This window comes from Aythya fuligula, chromosome 25 (assembly GCF_009819795.1).
Source record: "Aythya fuligula isolate bAytFul2 chromosome 25, bAytFul2.pri, whole genome shotgun sequence".
In the NCBI taxonomy this organism is placed as follows: Eukaryota; Metazoa; Chordata; class Aves; order Anseriformes; family Anatidae; genus Aythya; species Aythya fuligula.
In genome coordinates, this window is record NC_045583.1 from 6,479,581 (window position 1) to 6,494,965 (window position 15,385).

Here is a 15,385-nt window from a genome sequence, read left to right on the forward strand (position 1 = left end):
CCCCGCAGTGGGTTCATATGACTCTTTGAGTTGTATTAAATGCCAAGGCAAGACTGAAGCAGGGCTTGGCATTCAGCAGGGCTTGGCATTCAGCAGGGCTTGGCATGAAGCAGGGCATTCAGGCTCCTCATGGGGATAAATCCCATGTTACTGTTTTCTGTATATGCAAAGGGCAGCACTCACCAACCCCATCGGCACCACCCAACCTCAGCAGCTGCTCGCTCCCATGCTCCCGGTTGCTTCGGCTCTCACTGCCTTGCACAATCAGCCCAATCTCCTCTGAGACCCGCGTGTAGTAACCATCCGGCTGCTCTGCCTCTGCTGGAAGAAGAACACATGTTCAGAATCAGGGATTTTTCTTGGCCAAATCACTAACTGATAGAAAGGGGAACACAGACACTGCTGGCATGGTGCCTGTGTCCACGCAAGGTCAGCACATGCCACTGTGAACCATGCGCTGTGTTCCCTGAACTGTAGCTGAGCTTCTGCAATGGCCCCAAACCAACCAGGCTTTCACAAAGATCCCCTGGCAAGCTTTTTGGGAAGTGCTCAGCATGGAGATGAGGGTGTCACTGCCATGGCAGCTCCCACCCTTCCCTGCAGCAAAGCAAAAGCAACAAGTGATGGCCCTTAGGTGGTTTCAGATTCAATCTCTGGTTTCAAATGCGGATTTAAACTAAATCATGATATCCCTCATTTGCTACAGGGGGAAAACCTGTGCACAGATAAAAACTGTGTATGGATAAAACCTGCATACAGATAATCACTATGGAGCAGGTTGCATTAACTGGCTGCACTCATGAGTCCCAGCAATGATGCAAGCTGGTGCACCTCACCCAGGGTCATCTTCAACATGGGCAAATTTGAACTATTCGTGGTGCAGCAAGTCAAGTGTGAAGCCCTGCAAATCCAATCCCAATGCCCCATAAAGCAACATGTGGGCAATGCTTAGTAAGGATTAGAAACTAGCGCTCCACACTTGCTGTTGCTTTCCCCCCCGAAAAAAAACAGCTGAGGTCCCATTGGTGAGGGCAAGGGTGGGGGTCCCACCTGGGGGGGCTGGTCCCTGGACATGCCGCAGGGGCAGGCAGCTGGGGCGCTTGGCCCTCACCCCTGCCTCACCCCGCTCCTCCTCTGCATGCTTCTTAAAGGAGAAAACCCTCTTGAGGCTGGGTCTCCTCCTGGGAACTTTGCCCAGTGGTGGGGACATGCTTGAGTCGGTTCTGGGTTTCCTGGCTCCTTCTGTTTTACTGCTGTAAGGAGTTTTGGCATCTTTTTCCTTTGCTTTCTGTCTTGCATTTTCCTTCTGGTCCTCAGGGCTCTTCTTAAAGAGGAAATTTAAGAAGCTTTTGAACCAGGTGCGCTGGGTTTTGCCCTGGGAGGAGATTTTTGTGCTTTTCTTTTTGGTCTCCTGTTCCTCCTTTGAAGCCTCCCCAGGAGCTGATGCTTTGCTCTCCTCGAACAGAGCCTGTTCCAGCTCCAGCACCTTGGGTGCCTCTTCCTGGTCCTTCTTCAGGCTGAGCTTGGCACATGAATACTTGCAGAAGTCGCTCTCTGACCTTTGCAGCCCCAAAGCCTTCCTCCCTCGCCCTCTGGCTCCCTCTTGAAGCCTTTCCTTTGGTGCCTGTGGGTTCTCGCAGCAACTCAACGAGCGCCTGACATAGATCTCCAGCACCTTTTTGGCCCCTTGCCTGTCCAGTGAGAGGATGGTCCTCGACAGCTGTCGCCCTGTGTCCCATGGCTGCTGCTCTGCAGCCAGAGCCTGCACCTTGCTGTGAAGGAAAACAACATTTTCAGCCTGGTTTTGCAGTCAGATTGAACATGATGGAAATCATCACTGTTTTGGCTAGGACTGCAATCCAAGAGTGCTTTGGGTGTCCAAGGGTTCTTCTGTTCCAGGTAAATGATCAACCCCTTTTATAGTTGTTATTTAAGTGCTGTTTATGTAGACAGCACACTTGAGGTTTTATGATGGGCTATAGACACTGCTAATCAAGGAAGTGAAACTGTATGGAGGGAAGGATAAGCTGAGCAGGTCCCAGAGGGGCTGCCAGGTTTGCACAGGTGTAACCCAGACACCATGCTGCTGCATCTTCCCATTGCAACATATTGCCATACTACAAAAAAAAAATAAAAATTAAACAACCTCTAAGCCCAGATCTTTGAGCATCTCCTTTTGAAACAAGGGTTGCTAAAAAATTAAAACAGGACCAGCCACTCCTGTGCTTTGTGCTGGTTCTGCACCCTTCAGAGAACCAGACCCAAACCACTTTCCCCTGCTGAGTGGCACATGGAAATCCCACATGCTCAGCCGTACAGACCACCCAGAGCTGCTCAGTGCAGATGAGCAAACATAATTCACAAGCACACCTGCCCACCACAGGTCGGCCATTTTTTTGGATCAAGAAGACAACTTTCATTAAACCAAGGCAACACCAGAGCCAACCAACCACCCAAGCTAGCACTAGTAATAAATCATTCAAATAGATTTAATCACAGCAGAGCAACAACCCTGTTCTGCTTTGACTGATTCCAGCCCCTTGGCCACATCATTCTTTATCTGCTCTTTTAGTATTTACCTTTCCATCAGTATTTCTGTCCTTCTAGACATATGTCAAGACAAGCTCCACAGTAGTAAGCACTAAGGGTGTTCAGGCTCCCCCGGGAGCTGCCTATTTTATAGCCAGGTTGATGACCAGCTGACTCAACCCTATTTTTAGCAGCCACTCAGGAGTGCGGCCGGCACTTCCAGGTGCGTGAGTTTCACCGGAGAGGAAAACAATTTCCTTCTGATAGCCAGCAGCAAAATAGCATAAAACATTCATGTCACCTGGCATAAGCACTGGCCTTTGAAACCAGCTATCTGAGCCAGCTGTTTGGTGGATTTTACTTGTTTATTGTTTTTATTTTTCTTTTGTGTTATGGCCTAAAAGGGCTTTTCCAGGTTGTTTCTGTAAGGAGAAGCCACAACTTTTTCAGGGAAATGGAAGCTTAATACAGCAACCAGATCTCCCCACTCACACCCCAGGGAAGTGGATGTCATGGGCTGATGTATGAGTGCAGACACACTGGGGCACAATGCTAACAAGATTTCTCCAAATGCCAACCATGAGCAGGCTGCAGTGTCCTTGAAACCCACCCTAAGGTTCTTCAGACTGCCTGCTCACCTACCCTAAAAAATGAAACAGGACCCGCTTTGTGATCCAAATGCTTTGCACCCACCTTGCTCCCTGTCAGCCTTGTCCAGGGACAGAGCATCTCCTGGGGTGAAGCTGCAGGGCACAGCTCTGCACCTCCAGCATCCACCAGCCCCCAGGACAAAAAAATCTTCAGTCTTGGTTACACCAGATTCACCTGTACCAGTTGCTCCCTCCGGCAGGCTGCTGCTTGCCATCTTCATTGCTATTTTGCCATCTGATGGCAATATTTCGCACTGCAGCTTACAGCAATGGTGCCACACATGGATGCACTTGCTGGGAGGTGGCAGTGACCTGCGTGACTGCTAGCACTTTGACTTTGGAAAATCCCACAGTGAGATTTCCTTGTGAGCAATGCTTTGTTTTCTCCAACTTTCAGCTAGGATAATATGCTGTCCTGGTCTGACAGTCTCAATGGTCTTTTTGATAACTGATCTAGCTTGCAATTCAATGGGTCCAGGATTATTTTCCTTAGTTTTCTTTCTACAAACTTTCTGGGCCATAATTTCTCACTGTTTGAAGAAACGCAGACCACTTCCCTCCTTTTCTCCTTAGCCTACACTTATGATTCAGCCTGGCATTCATTAGGAAATACCCAGCTCTGTTTTCCAGTATCAACATCACCTGCTGATAAATAATTAATCTGCCCATTAGGAACCCCATGGCATATGACCACTATGGCTGAGAAGGACTTTCACAACCAATTTAGTTTGCTTTTTCCCTGCAACATCCCCATAACAAACAGCCACATCTACTCTGGCAATGGAGCACAGTTTGGCCATCTTTTTTTTGGAGCTGCTGGAGATATCCAAGGCTGAATCTACATGCTGGCCCCATTCATGGAGGACTTCTCATGACTAAATGGGGAATCATCACTGACTTATGACCTCTTACAAGCTTTTCCTCTTTGTACCTGTATTCCTGGACACATCCTGGAGATGGGCCACCCAAAGCAACTTTAGGGAAAATCTGGACCTGAAATGTGATTCAGGAACCAGACCTTTACGCAAGTTCAGGCCCCTTCTGAGATTTAGGACATGCTCAAAACAAATGGGACAGATGCATATGAAAGAGATATTCGCAGGAAATGTGAGACAAATCAAAAGCCCATTCCCAGAATTGAGAGGAAAGATCTTAATGTCTGGATCCAAGTTTGTCCACTTTTCTCAACAAAACCAGGAGAGAATTATGAAAGGTCACATCATGGAGGGAGTGTGCAATGCTGGGGTTGGTATGGAGATACAGCAGGAAGGAAACTGGATTATTTAATAGAATAGAATAGAATAGAATAGAATAGAATAGAATAGAATAGAATAGAATAGAATAGAATAGAATAGAATAGAATAGAATAGAATAGAATAGAATAGAATAGTTCAGCTGGAAGGGACCTACGAAGATCATCTGGTCCAACTGCTTGACCTCTTCAGGGCTAACCAAAAGTTAAAGTATGTTATTTAAGGGCACTACCAAGATGCCTCTCAAACACTGTCTGGCATGGGGCATCAACTGCCTTGCCAAGAAGCCTGCTCCAGTGTTTGACTGCCCTCACAGTAAACAAATTTCTCCCAGTGTCCAGTTTGAACCTCTGCTGGCACAGCTCTGTGCTGTTCCGATGCATCCCACAAGTGCCAACCAGGGAGCAGAGACTGGTGCCTCCCTCTGCGCCTCCCCTCCTCAAGGAGAGGCAGAGAGCACTAAGATTGGCTCTTGGCCTCCTTTTCTCCAGTCCAGACAACCCGAATGCCCTCAGCCTCTCCTCACAGCACATGCCTTCCAGCCCTTGTACCAGCCTCACTGCTCTCCCCTGGACACTTTCAAGGACCTTAACATCTTTTTCATACTGTGCGCCCCAAAACTATGCCCAATATTCAAGATGAAGCTGAACCAACATTAAAATGAGGGAACAAATTCCTGAGGTGAAACTGCAAGGTGCTGAGGGTTACAATGTGCTCTGGAATGAAACCCCCCAAATTTCTTGGCAACAAGGCAAACAGAGGCCACAGCTGGGGAGGCTGAGGCTGGACATCAGAAAGAGCTTCCTCTGCGAGAGTTGTCCCACCTTCACATGGGTACCCCTGAGGGGTGGGGGATCACCAGCCTTGGAGGTCTTCAAGATTTGGATAGCCAAAAGCATGGCTCACCCAACCAGGTGTTGGTGGCAGTTGCGTTTTAAGTGAGAGGATGGCCCACGGACCACAAAGGTCCCTTTGAGCCACAGCTAACCACCTGGGCACAGAGACGTCTGCAGCTTTGGACCTGAACCAAGAAGTGAGTGTTGAAGGCAGCCACTTCTCCCCACACAGGGCATAGTTAGCAAAAGGACACAGCCAGCGTGTGGCATTCTCATGGCCTCAATGGAAGCCTCTCAGCCCAGTTGTGCAGTGCCTCTATCCAAGAGGTTGGTGGGCACCAAAGCTGGTGGGGGACACCCACCTGTGTGTCACCACCCCTGAACTACAGCCACGAGTCTCCGACTCGTGTGCACTCTCCCTCCTCACACGCCCACATCAAACAGCCCCAGCACAAGCAGCAGTTACAGGGCCGTTAACCAAAAAGGATGGATCCTGTTCCAGGAAAGCAGTGTGCTTACAGTCATCCCACCTCTGCTTATTGCAGGAAGAAGAGCAGTGGCCACATGCTCTAGGATGGACAGACACAAATACTTCCTGGAAGCTGAGAAGCAGCTTGTCATTGCAAAAGTGCACTTTGCTTTTTGCTTTCCAAGATCACTCCAGCGTGTTGTTTGCATTTGGCAGCTTCCCAGGTTTTAGAGGAAATCCCCATCCAAGTCCAACAGAATCCTTAGTCATCACTGGAGGAACAGGTGAAAAGCAGCAACATGTGTGCTCCCTGTGAGCACAGCACAAGCACTGGGGTCACCACCAGTTCCAACAAAGCCACCCACACAAACTTGAGAAGCAGTGGGCTGCTTGGGAGTCATCAGGTCTGTTTTCATAGCAAGAAAGTGGGTGGGATGTCATGCTAGGAGAAAAATCAGGAAAAATGCGCCCAGGAGTGACACATGGCTAGGATGGGACAGTTTCCAGGGAACGAAGTCTGCTCTCCTACAAAAGCTGTCCCTCATAGGTGGGCAGGCCTTACACTGACTCTCTGCTGGATTTCACCCCAAGACCTGGTTTTAGCCTTCACTGAGACAAAACACAGCCTCTGTGCAAGGATGTGTGAGCTTGGGGTGCTTCACTACACCTCCCTGGGGTGGTGCATCCCCAGGCAGCAGCCTGGTTGGTGCCATATGACCTCCAGTCCTTGCTCCTAGCAGAGGTTTTGGCATCCCTTCCTAGCTAGCATCTCACAAATGCAGTGAGGCTAACACTCCTTTACCCCAACAGAGCTTCTCATTTCCTTCTCTGCCATTGTTTCACTTGTGTTTTGCTGACAAGCTGCTGAATTTTCTGGAAGTGAAACTTTGCAGGCAGTGTATCTGGAGATGTGTTGTGCTGGAGCAGGGATGTTTTGCCAACCAGCCGCTGCATGTCCCACCACTATCTCCTGCTGGATGCAGCCCACCAGCATCTTCAGGTTTCAGTTAATGGAGATACTTAAGAGAAGTACCACCAATTTACAGCAAAAAGGGCTGTGGTTTCAGGATGGCAACAAATACCTTTGGTGGAAAACTCAGTCACAAAGCTGTTAGTTCCCAGACCCACTGACAAGCACTCCTGCCCCCAAAATGGTACCAATGCAGCCCTGAGACAGCAGCCTAGACTTCGCAGCCAGAGGAATGATGCAAGACAGCAGGATTATTTCTGCACTGGTGCAAGACAGGTGTTGGAAGGAACTCCTAGCATTTTCCTAGCATTGTGTTCTGTGGCTGATACTTCACAATGTGTCTCTGTGCTTGTCCACACAGCTATAAAACACCATGTGTTGGTGCAGTGTTCACCCAAGAGCTGCTGCACCCCATGTTGGGGGCTGCCAGGCTCAGGGACAAACCCAGGTGTCCACAGGAGTCAGTTACTTGCAGTCTGTTCATAGAGCTGGTTTTCTGGGTAAATGAGGAAGGCCTGCATTTCTCAGTTTCAAAACTTCAACCAGAAAGATGTAGTATTTTCAGCCATGCAGAGTCACAGGATTGTATCTCCTCAACTGAAAGCAATCTGAAACTATCACTGGATAATTTCAGATTTAAAAATGCATGCACATTGCTCCTTCCAGCACTCAGCAACAATACCTGGGGTTGCAGGTATTCCTGTTTCGTTCTCAAAGTAAATATCATGTCTGACAATAAATGTGATTGTGTACATTACTGGCCTGTTTCTTGTCACATTATTTAGTTAGCTACTTACAAAAAGCATTATTAAATGGAGTGAAAGAGTTAAAGGGAGTCAAAACAAGACAAAGTGCATAGCCTGAAGTTCCAACCAGGCCTGATCCAGGCAGATACTTCAGCTCATTCCCATCCTTACCCACAGGAGTAGCTCTACAGGAGGCAGATTACAATCTACAGCATATCTGCAAGGTAAGTCTGATCTCAAATCAAGGGAATATCTCAAATTCAGAGCAGCACGTCCACACTCAGGGTCACCACTTGCTTTGGCAGATGTTCAACCCAGAGCACATGCTCCAGTGCTCTTTGCTCGACACATCTTGCTGCAACAACCAAGAAGTTTTTAGCAGCACATTTGGACCTTAAAGACAAGCATCAAGATTTACAGAACAAAAATATCATTGTCTCTGCCAGAGGAGGAAGAAGCAGTGAGCAGAAGACCAGCACACACTTTCAACTGTGCTTTCTGGGCTTGGGGATAGTTTTTGGGTGTGTTTTGCTGGTGAAGCTCCAGAGATGTCACAGCTATGGCTCAAGGCAGGTTTTGAAATTCAGGACCACCTCTGTGGCCTTCTGTCCAGGAGAGCAGGAGATGCTGGTTCTCCCCAGCAGAGAACAAGTCCCTCTGCAAAGCACTGCAAATGCAACCTTCAAAGACTTCCTATGATGAAACCTCCAGTGGGTCTTCTTTGAGATCCTCATGGTCCTCATTCTCCAGCTGCTCCAGTTTGCTGGATTTCTCATGGACAATCTCCCCAGGAGTCTTCAGAAATCTGAAATCCATTTTAATTGTTTTAAGTGCATGTCCAAACCAGGCTGCAAATACTGGAGTCCTTGCCCTCACCAGCTGAGCTCTGCAGTTTACTGGAGGGTGTCTGACATCCCCAAGACAGCTCTTGCTTTGCCCTCAGGATGCATGGAGCCCACAGAGGCAAAGCACAGCAGACATCAATCCAGCACTGGCATTTTAAGCTCAGGATAGTCCCAGAGAAGCAGCCAGCACTGAAAATGGGAGACTCCTGACTTATTTCCACCTCTTCTATTCAGAGGTGAACTTCAGACCTGATGTCAATGGAGAATGGGAGGGACATGTGCAGCTCAGATGGGCTCAGGGACATTTCCACCAGCACCAACCGGACCCCACCAAGGACAGCAGATGGAGCTCATCCCTGGGCAGATCGCTAGCCCACAGGGAGCAGATCAGATGGGATCTGGATCACAAGCATCCCAGCTCCCCACTTGTACAGGACACAGCCTGGATGCAAACCTGCCAGCGTGTTGCATTTGCAGGAGAGGATATAAAGAAAGAAATCAAAAAGCAACCACTGAGGTTTTACAAAATCAAAACCAGCCCAAGCTTTTTATCTCAACATGAAGGCCTGTTCCAGCTCTCAGATAGATGCACACAGCTGCTGTTGGATGCCTGTATGCACAGCAGCATGAGACCAGCTGGGAATAGCCCCGATTTCCCCTCCAGCACCATAAACCCAGAGGACAGCCCACATTCCCATGCTTTTCCCCAGACATACAGCAAAGATGCTTCAACTTCAGCTCAGCTCAGCTCTGGACCATCAAGAATCCATAGAGATGAAGCAGCTGGCAACATCTGGAGCACTGCACCTTCCTATGCCCCATCTACACTATTTCTCTGATCTGTTTTCTCACCTGAACAGCAGCTTCTGCCCCGGCTCCTTTTTGATGATGTTAAGTTTGTAGTAATGTCTGAGTGCCCGTGACATCTTTTCATACGTCATGTTCATCCGGTTCTGGAAGGAGAAAGAATTGCAGAGGTTGAGTAAAAGCAAGCACCAACATCTGCCTTGAGTCTGTCTGCAGGAGGAACAAGTGTAGGATATTCAAGGTGGTTTCTTGGGCATTGCAAGCATTAGCATGGGTCTCTAACCCAAGTTTGCTTCTAGCTCGGCAGCTACCATGGTTTGCTTTTCAGGGGATGATATCGTCTCCCCCTTTAATGACCAGGAGGTTGGTGTCCCTCTGTAGCCCTGTGCCTGCTTTCTGTCTCGTCCTCCCCAGTCCCTATGCCATTGTCTGTGAAGACCAGGTCAGGAACGTGACAAGAAATCCCAGAAATGACAAGTTTCTTCTCAACTGCATTTACCTTGTGGTTCCCCCAGAGCTGGGCAAGTCCATTTGGGTTAACGATGCGGAAGACCTTGGCTTCCTTGTCTTCCCACTTGATATAGGGCATATAGCGGCTGTCAGAGAGGAGCTGGTATACGTAATCCCACAGTAACCTGCAATCTGAGAGGTGGCACACAAGAAACAGTCACAAAGCTCACACTAAGGCACTTGTGCTCCAGTGGAGGTCGGTCAGCAACAGGATGTTAGCAATAATAGTAAATTATGTATACAGTAAATGTGTTAGCAATGATAGTAAATACAAGAAGAGCCCAGAGCTCATGTACAGCACTTTTATTGCTTTTCAGGTACTGAGGTACTGAGAGATGCACACTGTACTCAGCTTTGGTGAGGCCGCACCTCGAGTACTGTGCTCAGTTTTGGACCCCGCACTACAGGAAGGATATCAAGGTGCTCGAGTGTGTCCAGAGAAGGGCAACAAAGCTGGTGAGGGGTCTGGAGAACAAGTCTTACGAGGAGCAGCTGAGGGAGCTGGGGTTATTTAGTCTGGAGAAGAGGAGGCCCAGGGGAGACCTCATTCCACTCTACAACTTCCTGAAGGGAGGTTGTGATGAAGAGGGGGTTGGCCTCTTCTCTCAGATAACTAATGATAGGACTCAAGGAAATGGACACAAGTTGCGCCTGGGGAGATTTAGATTAGCTATAAGGAAAAACTTTTTCTCTCAGAGTGGTCAGGCTCTGGCATGGCCTACCTAGGGAGTTGGTGGATTCACCATCCCTCGTGGTGTTCAAGAAGCACCTGGACAAGGTGCTATGAGATATGATTTAATAGCCTAGTGGGCAGTATTGGTGATAGGACAGTTGGACTAGATGACCTTGTAGGTCCTTTCCAACCTCATGTTTGTATGATTCTATGATTCACACACTGACACACGGAATAAATAGAAGGAAGACAGATGGGCAGATGGGATGAAGCACAGTCTCATTTTCCCAAGGAATGAGGCAAAAAAATCATATTCACCTGCAATTTTCCCATCCACTGGCGCTGACAGGGCTGTAGGAAATGAGCAGATGGAATCTGCCCTGCAGCTGCCCTCCGAGTTGTGATGGGAGAGGTTCAGGGGCTCCTCACGGCTGCGGGATGAGGACAGCTCTGTGTGACCCAGGCAGGATGAAAGAGCAACCGGGGCAGCCTCCACACCACAGTCCACCCCTTCAAGAGAAAAACCCATGCTACGTTATGGTGGGTCTCAGAAAATCTTTCAAAGCCCTGAAACAGGCAGAGAGGGCAAGCCTGGGGATGACCTGGGTCAGTTGTCAGCCCAGGCACCAGCCCAGCTGGATAAGGCAGGCGCTAATAAAAGTCCAATGCTCTTCCAAGGCAGAAGCAATAGCAGAATGAGCTCCAGAGAGATTAGAGGAGGTCCAGAGGTCCAGAGAGATTAGAGGAGGTGCCAGGTGCAATGAAGGCAGGATGTACATTCCTTAAAGGAAAAGAAAAGCTAAAATAAAGGAATATGCTGGAACACAAGCATATGGCTCTCTTTGAAACTGACCCTACCCAGCTACTGACCCCACCAAACCAGACCCTAACCTGCTGATAGACTCCCTACCCTGGCCATGGCCTTATGTGGTCACCACAGACTCACCTAGTGACCACCAAAAATAATTCTTACCTGTAAATTGATCTCAGACCTGCTTGTTCACTGTGAATTTTCTCAATGACCTGGATTTTGTTGGAGCTAGCTGCTATCATCATGTATGTCCTACTTGCCTTGCTTAGGTACTGTGAGATGGGTTCAGCTGGCTGAGCTTCAAACCCCAGGTGTGTGCTGACGTGACACCCAAAACGTTCCTGGTAGCTGAGGGAAGGCATTGCTTCATAGACAGCCACCATTCTCCATCATACCTTCCTCTGTGGTCCTGGCCTCTTGGAAAGGTGAGTTCAGCAAAGGGCTGCACACCAGAGCTCTTCTTTGAGTCTTAATGTACTGGAGTAATTCATATAACACATCACCTGCAGGGAAGGAATGTGAGCTCAGATGATGATCTTGTTTTATAGTAGGGACTCTCTCATGTAATATTGTTGCTTATATTTCCTCAGTACTTGCAGAGTAAGATGTTATTCCCCATCCCAAAGAATTTGTAGTCTATCTAGTTAAAGCAAAGAGTTTTTTCTCTGTCTCCAGCACCCAACTGGCCACACAGAGCTAACACCAGCTCTGCCAGCAACCATTCAGCCCACCTCAGCCTGTGCTGTTCTCAGTCCTCATTCACACCCTTCTTCTTCATCTAACCTGAGCTAGGAGCTCGGTATCTGAAGTCGTCTTTGGTAAGGATACACAGTGCTTTGCCATTCATTTCAAACTTGCTTTCTTCGGTTTGTCGAAGGGAATACTCTTTCTCTGCCCATCTGAGCCAGTGGATGACATCGTCCTTGCTCCACAGTGAGGGCTGGATTCCTGAAACAAGGGGCAGTCCCATCCTCAAAACTGGTGAAGGGCAGTGTGGAACACAAATCTTTTCCATCACCAAACTACCCCTCTAACATGGACCAAAATATCCCCAAGGAAATGAACCTGGAGGATTGGCCCATTTTATATCCCAGCCTAGACAGCAGGGATATAGACAGTGGGATGCCACAGCTGTGCCCACCATGTCCCACCCTGTGGGAGCTCCCTTTTAAGCAGGGTTGACGTGCCCAACAGCTACTCACTCAGCCTGCCTGGTAGCCTGAAGATTTCCCCTTCACTGATTGCTGTGTGTCTGGGGTGGTACTGGGGTGGTAATGAAGCTGTAACAACCGAGCTGGAAGAACCAACTGTAACCTTACCCTGGGGAAAAGAGATTAAACACATCAGTGGGTGGAAATTCCCAGCTGTCCTGCTTTTGCTTTGGAAAGACCTCCACCATGGCAAACACTGCTCAGACTGTTTCTATCTGTTTTCCCATAGCACTGTGATGCACTATCTGCAGCTCCTCTACCAGCCCCAGAATGAATCTCTCGTTGCCCAAGACAGTGTTAGAAGCCAGAGACCCCCTTCCTCTTTCTCCCCTTCCTTTCTTTTTTTTAGCAGAGAGACCTGTCCTCATCCAGGCTGCAAGTGTGGGCTCCCAGCCACCTCTGTCCTATGGCTGCAGGGAAGCAGAAGATGAAGCCAAGACTGGCAGACCTTCCTCTGATGCTCACCAGATGCCTGCAGTTTTAGGACAGTACTTCAGTTCTTTAGAGTTGTGAAAATTAAGCTTAGGTTTTTGTCTTGAAAATGCCTTATGAACAGATCTCTTATTTTTTTCCCTAGTTGTCATGTGGACATTAGTGGAAATAGCCACCTCACTGGGAGACAACCATTCATCTTGCTCTCCTGCTGTCAAGTTCCAGCCCTCTCAGCTGTTCATTAGGGAGCCCCCCAGCCTCTCCGAGAGCTGAGATGCTCCCGGAGCCCTCAGAAATAGTCAGCACTGGAGGGAAAGGCAGCCTCAGAACCTCTGCGGGGCTGGGGAGGTGGCATTGCCCCCATACTGCCCTCACACTTCCATCCGGGAAACTCCAGTCCTGCTTTCAGCCCTATCTGCATCTTGAAATATTACTGGCAGCCACGCAGATAACGTTTCCCCTCAAAAGTCTATTAACATGAATCCCAGAAATTGCTCAGCATCATTCTCTGGAAAATTAAAAATTTTGCATGCAAATGTTATTTTCTGAAACAGTTGCCTACTCTGGGTGCTTCAGTACACCCTCAGGCAGATTTTCAGAGGTGCATAAAGCAACCGCTTTGTAAAGGAGCTGAGCCCTGGACTCCCAGGGGTGGAGAAAATCCCAGTGCATACTGAAAGTAGGCAGTGGTGCTTGGGCACATCTTAACTGCGAAGCTGGTGATCCCAAAACAGGAGCATGGGGGACAGGAACCGAGCATGCTGTCACCCCCAGGGCGACAGTGCTTGGGTCACATCAAGGTGCCTGGAACAGCTGGAGATTCCCCAGGTTCTTTCTACTGACAGAGTGCTTTGTATTTTGGCATTGTCAACAGATGACTATGAGGAACTATGTTAACTGCTCAGTCTTTTTATGAGAAACATGAAGAAGAGCCGAATCACTCCAAAACTTGATCTCAGAGGGTGATGGTGTTTTCCTCACCAGGACAAGCATCAACAATTTTTCTGATAGTGGTGAAATAAATCGCTGCTAGCTGTTGTGTCTGAGCTGTTGATCTTAGCAAAGCAAGAAGTTGTATGATATTGTATGAGGACACCAGAGAAAAACCAGTGAAGATTCTGAAGACGCTTTATAGCAATGCAAACAGTTTCGGATTCATTATAAGCTTTAAGCTACAAGAAAAATAAAAGTGAAAGAAATTAGCCGTGCATTTTGTCCAGAGCTGCCTGAAAGAGGTATTTTAGTTTTCTCCCATTGGCATCATTCCATTACAACGAAATTTACTGGAAAAAAATCAGGTGCTTGATACTTATCTTGCTTCTAAAGATTTCTAGGGCAAAAGAGACACGTTCTTGTATTTTATTACTTTGCACCGATTCTTTAATATTGTTGGTTTGATGGTATTTGTTTCCTGCTTAGCTGTTTTCAAGCATATTTCTGAGATGGTATTTGTGTGCTTCGAGAGGAAATATCGTTCTCAGAGGTTACAGAGCAGGAGCCCAGGAGAAGAGCGGTGCAAAGCAGGCACAGGTGTGCAGGAGCAGCACCCGGATCGGTGCCGGCCGGCAGTGACCGAGTGGCCCCGCTGCTCCTGTCTCTGCCCGGTGCGGGAAAGGGCGGGGGAGGGGGGGGGGGGGTGGTGTCTCCGCCGGGCCTTCAGGTGCCCCTCAGCCCCAGCGGCGAGCCCGGGGGGAGTGAGGGCTGCGGGCTCTTACCTGCATCCCCGCTGCCGCCGGCTCGCCGCTCCCCGCGGCGGTGCTGGGCGCTGCCCCGGTGCCCCCGCGGCTCGGCGCTGCCCCGGCCCCGACACCCCCCCGGAGCTCGGCGCCGCCCAGGTGCCCGGCGCGCGCGGGTCGCGCTCCTGCGGCCGCTGCGGCTTCGGCGCGATCTTTCCGGGAAACGAAATCGAAACGAGCCGGGGCGCCGGGAGGCAGGAGAGCGGCGGGGGCAGCGCCCAGGGCCGTGTTCCCCTCCCGCCCCCCCGGACCATGTCCCCGCCACACCCGGGGGCTCCCGCTCCGCCCCGGGAGAAAGTTCGGCTCCCGCCGCTGCCCCTTGGCCGTGCCGGGCCGTTACCGGCACCGAACAGCGCCGTCGGCAGCAACAGAGTCCCCCGGCTCCCCGCGACCCTGTGGGCTCCCCCGCGTCCCCTCTCCCGACCCGCAACACGGTTCCGGGGAGGCCGGCCGGGAGGAGGTCGGAGGAGGCTTCCGTGTCCCCGGGCCGGGGACCGCTCCCATGCCCGCTTTTCCCCTCCTCCCCTCGGCGACCGCCTCCGACCTCGGCCGGGCCGGGCCGGGCTGGGGAGGGGCGGGGGAAGGGGCGCGCCCCGCCCCGCGTGCACCGGCGGCGGGCACCCGCAGGCGGCCGAGCCCCGCCCTGCAGGCGGCGGAGGGGAGGGAGCGGCCGCGGCGGGGACGCGGTGAGCGGGGCTCGGGGGCGGCGGCCTCCGCCGTGCGTTGCGGGGGGCTGCGGAGGGGTCTGCTCGGCGCCCTGCGGGTTCCCAGGCGCCCCTCACGCGCCTCTCGGGGCTTTCGGGGCCGGCTCGCGGGCCCGGGGGAGCCCGGCGCGTGGTGGCGGCCTGCGCGTCCCCGGCGGAGCGCCGCTCGCTGGGGGCGCGCCTGGGGCCTGCGGCGGGGGCGG

At 50.5% G+C, this 15,385-nt stretch overlaps 1 protein-coding gene across 4 annotated transcripts; it reads right to left on the reverse strand.

Moving 5' to 3' along the window:
* Positions 1-195: 195 nt before the first annotated feature.
* ETV7 (ETS variant transcription factor 7) lies at positions 196-15,005 on the reverse strand. 4 transcript variants are annotated; one of them, XM_032203390.1, is made up of 8 exons: positions 14,903-15,005; positions 12,302-12,419; positions 11,883-12,047; positions 11,495-11,602; positions 10,607-10,798; positions 9,605-9,747; positions 9,151-9,251; positions 7,376-8,258 (listed from the first exon to the last, which is right to left on the reverse strand). In XM_032203390.1, the coding sequence occupies exons 3-8, from the start codon at positions 11,944-11,946 to the stop codon at positions 8,147-8,149; spliced, it is 720 nt and encodes a 239-aa protein (XP_032059281.1). In that variant the 5' UTR covers positions 11,947-12,047; positions 12,302-12,419; positions 14,903-15,005; the 3' UTR covers positions 7,376-8,146. The 4 variants fall into 4 exon arrangements, with proteins under 4 accessions (XP_032059280.1, XP_032059281.1, XP_032059279.1 ...); XM_032203388.1 differs by lacking the exon at positions 14,903-15,005 and adding an exon at positions 14,458-14,496; XM_032203389.1 differs by lacking the exons at positions 7,376-8,258; positions 14,903-15,005 and adding an exon at positions 196-321 and having other exon boundaries at positions 12,302-14,291.
* Between the last annotated feature and the right edge of the window lie 380 nt (positions 15,006-15,385).

Bases quoted from the DNA above. Each gene is read 5' to 3' on its own strand.
- ETV7 (XM_032203387.1), bottom strand. From the start codon at position 12,443: ATGTGTTTAATCTCTTTTCCCCAGGGTAAGGTTACAGTTGGTTCTTCC. The intron at 11,603-11,882 runs GTTAGATGAAGA...CCTTCCCTGCAG, and splicing joins ATACCGAGCTCCTAGCTCAG to GTGATGTGTTATATGAATTA. The intron at 10,799-11,494 runs GTATGATGGAGA...TTTCTCTTGAAG, and splicing joins GGCCAGGACCACAGAGGAAG to GGGTGGACTGTGGTGTGGAG.